This window comes from Schistocerca nitens, chromosome 8, assembly GCF_023898315.1.
Source record: "Schistocerca nitens isolate TAMUIC-IGC-003100 chromosome 8, iqSchNite1.1, whole genome shotgun sequence".
Lineage (NCBI taxonomy): Eukaryota > Metazoa > Arthropoda > Insecta > Orthoptera > Acrididae > Schistocerca > Schistocerca nitens.
In genome coordinates, this window is record NC_064621.1 from 59189167 (window position 1) to 59201559 (window position 12393).

At 43.5% G+C, this 12393-nt stretch overlaps 1 protein-coding gene across 2 annotated transcripts in view; it reads left to right on the forward strand.

The window, feature by feature from the left end:
* The first annotated feature begins 926 nt into the window (after nucleotides 1-926).
* LOC126198481 (trans-1,2-dihydrobenzene-1,2-diol dehydrogenase-like) overlaps nucleotides 927-12393 on the forward strand; it is a 115444-nt gene continuing 103977 nt past the window's right edge. Inside the window, exons 1-2 of one of the 2 annotated variants that reach the window (XM_049934842.1) lie at nucleotides 927-1081; nucleotides 6503-6704. In XM_049934842.1, coding sequence (XP_049790799.1) covers nucleotides 6503-6704 — 202 coding nt within the window. In that variant the 5' untranslated portion in view covers nucleotides 927-1081. Of the gene's footprint in view, nucleotides 1082-1201; nucleotides 1244-6502; nucleotides 6705-12393 lie in introns of those variants that run through there. The other variant, XM_049934841.1, reaches the window with a different exon arrangement.

Here is a 12393-nt window from a genome sequence, read left to right on the forward strand (position 1 = left end):
ACGGATTTACGTGCTGGTACTTTCATATTGTCGGTTTTTAGAAGACTGATGACAAAGTTGATAGATTCGAATGTTTATCGCCGCTGAAGTGGAAACCTAAATATTACTTTTATTGGTTTTGTTACTTTAATTGGTGTTAAGGGTGCAATGTTGAAGTACAACAGAGCCACCTACAGTTCCGTTGGCTAAATGACTATGGCACTTCACAGCGTTGACAGTCATTTGTGGTGTGTTGAAAAGTTTGAAGACTTGTTATTGAGCAAATGTGGCTTCCTGTGACTTGTGAATGCATGGATGTGGGTCCATTACAACTAAGATTTTTGTAAAATTATTGATTTGTCATTACATGGGGTTAATTGCAAATAATACCGTATCACATAATCTATTACCGTGAATACCATGCTCATAGGTACTGTCAAGAAGGACTCTTGAGGAATATGGAACAAGCCAGTGTATAAATTAACTAAAAGATAAGGAAATCATAGAATATTTGATCTACATGCATACCGGTACTGTTTTAACAGTATCATTATGCTATTAATACTCAGACCAGCTAAATTTAATCCAATCAATTAGAATGAAATAAACTACTCTAATGTTATAAGCTGCAACTGTGGTACAATGAAGCTGCTGGCGTAATATGGAATAACATTATTCATTAGAGAAGGTTCTTTGTTCGCGGCCGGGTATGAGCTTGGAATGAGAAATGAGTGCGTCGCAAATACACTATCGGTCCTGTATTTTAGACGAAGGGAAAACGTGAGTTTAATACCGGTATTTAATGGTGCAGTTCGCCAGCGTCTGCCGGAAATTGTACAGTCGGCTTGTGTTCATTAAGTCAGTCACAGTTTCTTCTACCGAAGGCAGATTGTTGCTCTTACAGTCCCAGAAATTTGCTTTCGTACTTGGATATAGAACTATTGGGTCAGAGTTTATCATCGTGGAATATTATACGCCTCCATTATATAACGAATGATACCAGCGTCTGCTACTGATTTAAATAGTTAGCTACAAGGCTAAAATTCTCTGTTGTAAACGCAGATTGCTCTCGCCCTGGAGTGGGACTAATTCCTTCTAACAAGTAAGAAATTATGTAGCAGAAAGTTTCTTTTCTCATATTAGAGATTGCGCACATACTTCACGAGCGCCTATTGTGGTATTGCACGGTAGTCGCAAATCTTTAGTTTGAATTATGTTTTCCATGGATAATGTTTGAATGGTCCTGTGTTTTAGAAGATACCAGGTAGGATGTATTTCAAATGAATCAAGTGTTACTCTGAATACACATTCAGCATGGAAGGATATATATATATATATATATATATATATATATATATATATATATAGAGAGAGAGAGAGAGAGAGAGAGAGAGAGAGAGAGAGAGAAATGGCGAAGAGTGTTAAGTGTACACATAGAAAACCAGAGTTGTTATATTTTGTCTAATATCACTCTATAATGTATGAAATAAACTCTGGGTAGATATCCTTTACATTACACAAAAATATAGCTACCATATAATTTGAAAATTGCGCTGAAGGCGCAATGAAACACCAGTATAATTATTTACTCTACATAAAGGGCCTATTACTTAATCTAGACGGGTATAAAACAGCAGTAAATAGCTACTTATTTATTCCACAGTAAAGTTGACTTTGCATGTATATAGGCTATAAATATTTTATAATCTGTTACTGTTGAGAAGGAATAATAATGACCCAATTATAAAAAACAGTAAAAAGGTGATCATATTCATCTTAAAGTTGTATGGGCGAAAATGAAGCGACAGAAGCAATTTTGTTACGTGCTCAATGATAGCTTATTCACTCAAAAGGATTCTTCTAACTTTAAAACCTACATTTTTCCTTCTTCATGAGCTCTTGTTCTACAGATGAATAATTTTTTAGGAAATTGTAGGAAGAAATAACAGCACAAATGTTAACATTTTTCATTATTTTGTATTAAGTATGTAGTGAGTATGGCCCATCCAGGTATGTGTAAGTTGAATCATGAAATATTAAGCTGTGCTATGCAAAATCTTTTGCATACCGGTAACACACAGTTCTCCAGCTGTTCACAACTGGAAACTTTGTGGATGTAACCTGTATTTGAGCACAAGAAAAGACCACAAATGTAAACACAATGCCACTAGCATCTTGGTGAATCCATCATTAATCACACTTCTAAACTTGGAACAAACCTGATTTAGTTGCGTCTATTGTTCAGGGCAGAGCCAAAACAATTTGTTTGTGTGTTTGAAGGAATGTGAATTTTTGTTGAGGTTTAACTGCAAAGACACTCGGAGATTTTGTGCTATCTATTTTCTATACAATGAATTTTAATGTACTGTTGACACCAAAAATGTTTCTACTGTTCGTGAAAACTTTTGCTTCAAAGGGTCAAGAGTTTTGTTTGATAAGAGTTTGGCTTTGGCCAATGACGTAATGTTAGTGGCTGCTGTCACATCACCTTTCGGTGCATATATTCACAGTTTTGTTGTTAGTTGCTGAAGCCAACAAATGTGGAAAAAGAACTGTTTGTGGCGACACATTGATCTATAGCTTAGCTCAAGGTATAAGTTAGGTTGACAGCTGATTGGTTGTAAGTTGGTGAAGGCAACTCTGATACAAACAGAAAACCTAGTTGTGATAGACAGATCTGTAGCTTTGCCCATTTGAAAAAAAATCAATAATATTTTGTTATAGTCACCATATTGTTTCCAGCATTTGTTGCATGTTTCCTATGTCACTGGTCAAAAGCCAATGACTCACATCAAACATCCCTCTAAATCCTGCTCCGTTTTCCATTTGCTTCTCTTAGCAAGATAGTGCAGTGGTAGGACACTGGAATATTATTCACAAGGATGGCAATTCAGATCCCCATCTGCTATCCAGTTTTAAGTTTCCTGTACTTTTCCTAAATCAATTAGGGTGAATGTCAGAATAATAGTTACATAGTGGCTCTCCCTTCACCAACTTTGTAGTTGGCATGTGTTGTATGTAGCTATGTGAAATTAATCATAATACTTAAGTTATTGGTCATTTGTCTGTTATAATATAAGATGATGTGACTTACCAAATGAAAGTGCTGGCAGGTCGACAGACACACAAACGAACACAAACATACACACAGAATTCAAGCTTTCGCAACAAACTGTTGCCTCATCAGGAAAGAGGGAAGGAGAGGGAAAGACGAAAGGATCTGGGTTTTAAGGGAGAAGGTAAGGAGTCATTCCAATCCCGGGAGCGGAAAGACCTACCTTAGGGGGAAAAAAGGACGGGTATACACTTGCGCGCACACACACACATATCCATCCACACATATACAGACACAAGCAGACATATATATATATATATATATATATATATATATATATATATATATATATATATATATATATATATATATAGGAAAGTGCATTAAATAGACCTTGGGCTATGCTGCCGGACTGTCTTGGAGCACAATCTTAATTTCTCCTTCACTAATTAGTAACCAGGTTGTCACCTTCCAATGTAGCATAGATCTCAGTCTTTGGTATAGATCAGTCATGAGTCTGTCACCACAGCCACGATTTAGAGGGGTGACTGACTTACTGGGACCAATGCTGAGAATGGTTCCCTTGAAACTGCACAGCCATTTTCCTTCACCATTGTCTCTCAACTGCAGCTTGTGCTTTGTCTATAGTGGCAACATCATCAACAGGGCATTTAACTCATCTTCCTCCTTTCCTTCAAATTTCTTCAAATACTAATTTAAATAGGCCTATTTTTGGTTGTGGTATAACATAATTCCAAATTCAGTAGTCTCTGATTCTAAGAGGGGATAGTAACAATTGAGAAGTTCCCCTAACCTTAATGAAGAACTATTAAGTGAGGGGGGAAAAATAAAGTTATACAATTATCTAAGAAGTGGAAAAATAATTTCTTGTGCTTTATATAGGTTGCACATGTTTATAGGGAGCTATCTGTCATCAGTGAATAGGAAAATCTTGTGCAGCCAAAACCATTTGGTATTTTTATTTCATGATGGCCAGTCTTAACAGAGTCTTGCTGTCTTCATCAGCTCTTCAGAATTTGTTGTTAAGATGCACACGTGTCACCAGTACAGCGAGTGGAAAGTGTTGTCCTTGTATTAGTGGCATACATGCATGTTAACAAGAAGTTCCACAGATCTGCTGATGACAGTAAGGTTCTGTCAAAACCGACCATTGTGAAATAAAATAAAAAGCGATCTTGGCTGCGGAAGATTTTCTTATCCATCTTTTTTAATGTGCTGACATTATAATTGAAACTTTTTTTTCTGTTGGACAAGTAATATTGACCTTATATATATCGAATACCAGATAATGCTACACTAATACTGAAAGTTTATGGGTAGAATGACAGCAAAAAAGAGTTTATCATTGTCAAGAATGTAAATAACTCTTTAAAATAAATTAAATCATTCTTTTTATTCTCATCATTATCTACCGAGCGGGGAAAAATAAAACTGCCTCAGAAAATATTTATAAGACTGACAAGGAAATGACTTTGACCAACAACAAAAAATTCTGGAAACTATCATTTTGACGCACCAGTCTGTTGCTGTCACATGACTGCACATCTCCCACATCCTCTGTCTCAAGTACTGCGCTATGTCATTATGTTTCAGTGAATGAGAGACTAGTTGAATACAACACAAAAAAAGCACATTCATTATCAAGTGTTATGCAGAGCACAACTCTTGGGAAACATATGTGGAACTGGTTGTATAAGGCTTAAACACTGGAAGTGTTTTGATAGACCATGCAGTGCAAAATGTGGTGGAAAAATGGCACGAAAAGGGCTCTGTAATGAATAAAAACCATGATGCTCATTAACAAGGGTCAATCCTGCACCAGTCATGTTGCAAAAATTTTCTGGGCCAGTTTTGTTGTGCCCATCCTGTTCATTTATGCTCTGTAAACCACTGTGAAGTGTGTGGCAGAGGATACCTTCCATTGTAGAGAAAATGTAGATTGCAACTTAGCTTAAAGATGACATGTTAAGTTGTAGACAGGCACAATTAAGACACACTTGCACATTGGCTTTCAGCCACAGTCTTCATCAGAAAAAGAAAGAGAAAGACACACACATTCATTCACAAAAGCAAGCACACCTCACTCACATGTGACCGTCATCTCTGGCAGCTCGGACCCGAATGCAGCTGTCTCGTATAATGGAAGTAGCAATTTGGAGGGGGCAGGAAAGGGTAAGGGATAGCAGTGTACATGTGTGGGGAGAGAACAGTGCTGTCCAGCAGAGTATGCAGGGACTAGACTGCCAAGAGGTTGAGCATCAGGAGGTCGTGGGGCAAGGAGGTGAGGAAAGGGAGGATGAACAGAATGAAAAAGGAGAGGAATGGGCAAAGGTGGGAGAGTGCATTGGCAAATGGTGGGACACAAAAAGGGTGGGAATTGAGAATGAGGAGGAGGTAATAGGACAGAAGGTGTGTAAACTGTTAGGTGGAGGGTGTTGGGGACAATATGTTTCTGTACGTTGAGGGTGGAATGATTTTGGGAGTGGAGAATGTGTTGTAAGGTTATCCATTATCTGGTCCCAGCCTCAGCCTACATTAACATCCTCTTCCCACACCCTTCACCTAATAGTTCCACCCACGCTGTTGTAACACCTCCTCCCTATTCTCATCTCCCACCCACTTTGTGTGTTCCCTCTGCCAACACTTCCATCATCTTTCCCAGCTCCTCTCCTTTTTCCACTCCCCACCTCCCTGCCCCATAGCCTCCCGATGCTGGACGCAACATCTTCTGGCAGTCTAGTTCCTGCAAAGTCGACTGGACAGCACTGCTCTCTCCCCCCACCCATACACTGCTATCTCTTCCCCTTCCTTGCTCCCTACAGATTGCTGCTTCCATTCCACATTACAGCTGCATTCTGGTCCAAGCTGTTGGAGGGCTTTTTTTTTTTTTTTTTTTTTTTTTTTGTGAAGGCTGTGGCCAAAAGCTAATGTGCCTGTCTTAATTGTGCCTCTCTGCAACTTAACGTGTCATCTTTATGGTAAGTAGCAAGCTATCTTTTTCTTGCAGTGTTGATATTCCAATGTGGAGTTTCCATTGTTTGATTGTACTTTCCATTGTAGCTCTTATTAGGGCTCTTTCCATTCTGTTCAAGTCAAAAGAATGATTGCTTCAATGCCTGTATGCACACTGTAATAAGCCTAACCTTGCCTCTGCGATCTCTACAGGAGCGATATGTAAAGGTTTGTCCCTAGCTTAATAAAGCATGTAGGTTTCACTCACAATAAATTGCCTTACTGTCTCTTAAATTATGTGCATTGTAGTGAATAATTAACTTTACACAGAAATTAACCCACAATCAACATTTCCTTCTCTGTGCAAACTCTTATTCAGTCAGCTGTTGTAAGGAGTCTTTCATCGGTCACTGACAGTGTGTTCCAGATTTTAGTGATTTTTTTCCCTTGTGATATATGTGCCATTCAAATAATTGCAAATATTAACATTTACAGATGGCAACCAAATGGGGAATTGCCAGTGCTGGCAAAATCAGTCATGATTTTGTTACTGCACTGAGCACTCTCCCTCAGGAAGAGCATAAAGTAGTGGCTGTTGCTGCTAGGGAGCTGAAGAGAGCTCAAGATTTTGCAAAGTGCCATTCTATTCCAACTGCATATGGTTCATACGAAGAACTTGCGAAAGATCCCAATATTGGTAAGTGAAATTATCATTACAGTGGTTTCTCTCACACTGCAGTAAAGAACTGCTTTAGAAATCTATCTGTATTTCATTGTATTACTGCCACAATCATTCAGACTAATTTACTTGTGAATCCTGATAGTCATGTAATAAAAAATAGATGAATTTTTTTGTACAGCTATAGCTATGTCTCCCACTATTTTCACCTTTCAGTGTTATACTTGTTGGTTCCTTTTAAATTAAGAAACATCCTTAGTGTGCATGCATGTCACTGTTAAAAATTTTGTCACTGTGTTTTACTGCATGTACCTCTTCAGATTGAAAGAATGTCTTTTTGGGTAAATTTCATCAAATCGACATGTGATGAAATCGCCCAGATTTAAATAAAAAGATAATAATAATACATTTGGAATAGCTGACTGGTTGGAGAGTAACTATTATGAACAAAATCAGGTGATACTAGGCTACTGTGTTAAATGTTTTGCCTATGTGCTTATCCATTCCTCAACAATGTTTACATAGTTCTTTCTGCGAAAGACAGATCAGTAATAAATTACGAAACAAAATTGCTACTCAGTACTTACCTTCTGAAGGCAAAATTCCAGTAGACACACACAAAATACCCCCCAGGGGGTCCACAACTCTTTTGTGGATACGTGCGTAGCGAGCACGGGACCCCGAGCTAATGTGGCCCTCCTTCCCTTCTGGGCTGCATACCTTCCTTTTCCGCATCCTTCCCTCTTCCCCATCTTCGCCCCTCCTCCTCTCACCTCTGGCTCTTTCCTTCCCTTTCTTCCCCTCTGGGAGTATGGTTTGTGCCTACGGCCGGAGACGGACGCTCGTAAATGTACCGCATTCTTAGAGTTCTCTGCTTGTATGTCTTCATCCTTCCTTTGTCCTTCTCTTTTCCTTACCTCTTCTCTTTACCCTTTTCTCCGCTGCGGCGTTTGAGACCTCTCCTCATTCCTTTCCCCTTCTTTGTTTTTCCCTTTCTCTTTCTTCCTCCCTGTGCGTGTCTGAAGGCCGACCCACGCATTTTTGTGCGTAGCCGGTGACGGGGTAACGCGTAATTCCCCGCACCGGGTAGACAGGTAGGACATGCACGTACCCCCTGGTAACGGCCAGGCCCAGGGAGGGGTGATTACCCGAGCTGATACCTTCCGAAAGTGTCGATTGGTCCCTCCGTCCGTTTGTCGGGAGGTGTGACCTGAGGTGTGAACAATCACCTAAGGCGGGAGTGCCCTCAGAGAAGGCCCCCACAAGGGAGGAGCGCGCCATCGGAGACACCGGTAATCATGGGGGATTTTTCGCAATGGTTTCCTCATCTTCCACTATGTCTGCTCACAAGCGTAAGCTCACTGAGTCTCAGCCACAGACAGTTCTTCCATCGTTGCCACAGTTCCATGTTGTTTCTCGGTCTGACGAAGGTCACGACTTGTCCACGGTCAACCCTTTCATTATTCAGAAAGGTGTCGACGCAATTGCAGGTCCTGTAAAGTCTTGTTCCAGATTACGGAATGGCACCCTGTTGTTAGAAACAGTCAGTGCCCTCCAGGCACAAAAATTGCTGCGTACTTCACTGCTCCACACCTTCCCCGTCCGGGTTGAAGCGCACCGCACTTTAAATTCCTTGTGTGGAGTCGTTTATACACGCTCCCTCAATGGATTGTCTGACGAAGAAATTCAGCACTACCTGTCTGACCAGGGCTGTTCATAGAGCTATGAAAAGGGTTGACACGAACATCATTCCAACCCGCACTGTCTTCTTGACATTTGACAAAGTTCAACTCCCATCGAAAATCAAAGCAGGCTGTGAGATAATTTCCGTTCGCCCTTACGTCCCAAACCCTACGCATTGCTATTGGTGTCAGCGGTTCAATCACACTAGCCAGTCCTGTTCCAATCCGGCCAAATGTGTTAAGTGTGGCAAGGATGCTGATGAGGGTGCTTGTCCATCCCCTCGCTGCATCAACTGTATGGGTGACCATGCTGCTTCCTCTCGAGATTGCCCCGTTTTTAAGGACGAAAAGCTCATCCAGGAAATCAGAGTGAAGGAAAAGGTGTCTACCTTTGCTGCTCGAAAATTACTCGCCAGTCGACAGCCCACCGTGCCTCAGACAGGAAAATACAGCACTGTCCTTGCTTCTCCTCGGCCAACAAAGGAGGCGGCCACCTTTAGTGCCACGGTCGTCAGATCGGCCAGTGCAAAGATCGCCCGTTCAACCACACCACTTTCGCCTGCCCACTCTCTGGCTCGCCCTTCGTCGGGTTCTGCTAAATCTCGAGCCCAAAAGTCAGACACCAAGACTTCGAAAAAAGAGCATACTTGTGAAGATTTTTTACGTACCCCAACTTCACAACCATCGGTTCCTCCTTCATCTAAACATCATACTTCCAAGAAGGCTACAAAGAAACCCAGTTCATCTCCTTCTCCGCCAAGGCGTGTCCCATCTACAGCACCACCTGGCAGAAATCGCCCTCGGCCGTCTTCTGTGTCGCCGAGGCGCACTGCTGGCGGCCGATCAACCGGCCGATCGCTGGTGGCAGGAGCTGCTCCTGAACAACCTATGGATCAGGATCTTCTGCCTTCGGCTGAATGCCATTCCATGCTGTCGGTCACAAGCTCTGAGCAGTCGATGAGTTGACAGCAACCTTGGTCACATTCCTCCATTTCCTGTTCACCCTATGTCCATTATCCACTGGAATATCCGCGCCATTCGAACCAATCGGGATGACTTGTCGATCCTCTTACGATCCTACTCGCCGGTCATCTTCTGTCTTCAGGAAACAAAGCTGCGTCCCCATGACCGCTTTGTTCTCCATCATTTTCAGTCCGTCCGATATGATCTCCCCTCTGTTGAAGGCACTCCAGCCCATGGAGGACTCATGATTCTTCTCGATGATACTCTCCATTATCACCCAATCTACTTAAATACTTCCTTCCAAGCTGTCGCCGTCCGTCTTTCCCTTTCTGGATACACGTTCTCTCTTTGTACTGTATACATTCCATCGTCAACACCAGTGGCACGAGCTGATCTCCTTCATCTTCTTGGTCAGCTTCCACCCCCATATTTGCTGGTTGGAGACTTCAATGGCCACCACCCGCTTTGGGGATCTCCACATCCTTGTCCACGTGGCTCACTATTGCTAGACGTCTTCCACCAAGTGGATCTATTTTGCCTCAACACTGGGGTCCCTACATTTTTGTCTGCCTCCACGACAAATTTATCTCATTTGGACCTTGCGGTCGGTACTGTTCCGCTAGCTCGGCGCTTTGAATGGTTCGCCCTTGATGATACACACTCGAGTGACCACTTTCCATGTGTCCTTAGACTGCAGCCTCAACTGCCATATATGCGCCCGCGACGCTGGAAGTTTGCCCAAGCCGATTGGACACTTTTTTCGTCTCTAGCGACATTCGATGACCGTCACTTTCCCAGCGTCGACGATGAGGTCACACATATTACCGACGTCATTCTTACAGCTGCGGAATGTTCAATACCACGCACCTCCGAATTGCCCCGGCGCCCCCCAGTTCCTTGGTGGAACGAGGCATGCCGTGATGCACTATGTGAGCGGCGACGTGCTCTCCGCGTTTTCCGCCACCATCCTACTTTGGCAAACTGTATCCGCTATAAGCAACTCCGTGCGCGATGCCGTCGCGTCATCGGCGATAGCAAGAAGGCAAGCTGGCAATTCTTTATTAGCTCATTTAACACCTTCACTCCCTCCTCGGAAGTTTGGAGTCGGCTTCGACGGTTCTCAGGCGCGCCTAGTTTCTCCCCGGTCTCTGGGCTCACTGTCGCGCATGATACATTAGTGGACCCTGTCGCAATTTCTAACTCATTGGGTCAGCACTTTGCTGAAATTTGGAGCTCTTCAAATTACCCGCCCGCGTTTTTCCCAAAGAAACGTTCAGCGGAAGTGCGACCTCTTGCTTTCTCCTCTCAAAATCACGAAAGCTACAATACTGTTTTCTCCATGCGGGAACTCCAACATGCACTCTCTTCTTCTCGCTCCTCCGCCCCAGGACCGGATGGTATCCACGTCCAAATGTTGCTGCATTTATCAACCCATAGTCTGCGTTACCTCCTTCGCCTTTATAATCGAATTTGGACCGACAGTACTTTTCCCAGACGATGGCGGGAAGCTATCGTCATTCCTGTTCCGAAACCTGGAAAGGACAAACATCTCCCCTCTAACTATCATCCCATTTCTCTCACGAGTAGTGTCTGTAAGGTTTTGGAGCGTATGGTGAATTGCCGTTTAGCTTGGTGGCTGGAGTCCCGCAGTCTTTTAACACCTGCACAATGCGGATTCCGAAAGCATCATTCTACAGTTGAACATCTTGTTGCTCTCTCCACTTATATCATGAATAATTTTCTCCGGAAACGCCAGACAGTAGTAATATTTTTTGATCTGGAGAGGGCATACGATACCTGTTGAGGACAGGCATCCTCCGCACACTGTTCTCTTGGGGCTTTCGAGGTCAGCTGCCCCTTTTTCTTCGCGAATTTATGGCAGAGCGCACATTTAGGGTGTGGGTGAACACTGCTCTCTCCCTTACTTTCTCCCAAGAAAACGGGGTACCCCAGGGCTCCGTGCTGAGTGTTGTACTGTTTGCCATTGCCATAAATCCAATTATGGATTGTCTCCTTCCTGATGTCTTGGGCTCCCTCTTTGTGGACGATTTTGCGATCTACTACAGCTCTCAACGGACCAGCCTTCTTGAACGACGTCTTCAAGGATGTCTCGATCGCCTCCACTCTTGGAGCATCGAAACCGGCTTCCGTTTTTCCCCCAGTAAGACCGTTTGTGTTAATTTTTGGCGACGTAAGGAGTTTCTTCCGTCCTCCTTACATCTATGTCCTGTCAACCTTCTGTTTTCAGACATCCCTAAATTCTTGGGTCTTATGTTTGACAGAAAACTGTGCTGGTCCTCCCACGTTTCCTATCTTTCGGATCGCTGTCTGCGATCCCTCAACACCCTCCGTGTCCTGAATGGTACCTCGTGGGGAGCGGACCGAGTGGTCCTTCTCCGCCTCCATCGCGCCTTAGTGCGCTCGAAATTGGATTATGGAAGCATAGTCTACTCCTCTGCTCGGCCGTCTATTCTTCGGCGTCTCGACTCTATCCACCACCGTGGATTACGTTTAGTGTCTGGAGCTTTTTACACCAGCCCTGTGGAAAGCCTTTATGCTGAGACTGCTGAACCTCCGCTGTCCAATCGGCGAGCAGTCCTTCTGAGTCGTTATGCTAGCCATCTGTCTTCCATGCCTGCTAATCCAGCCCATGACATTTTTTTCGACGCCTCCTTTGATGTAGGGTATGCAGGCCGCTCCTCCTCCCTACTACCACCGGGAGTCCGCTTCCGTCAACTGCTCCATTCTCTTTCCTTCCGCTTTCCTAAAACCTTCTTGACAACTTGGGGTACAGTACCGCCTTGGCTCCGTCCCTGGATCTGCCTGCTCCGTGACCTTTGTCGATTTCCCAAGGATGGTACCCCCTTCACTTGTTTATCATCGGGCAGTTGCTGCTCTATGTGCACAAATGACGGACGCCACATTTATTTACACTGACGGCTCGAAAACATTGTTAGGTGTAGGGAGTGCCTATATTGTTGGCGATACCCCAAATCACTTTCGGCTTCCTGACCAGTGTTCGGTTTATACTGCGGAGCTTTACGCTGTTCTCCAGGCTGTCC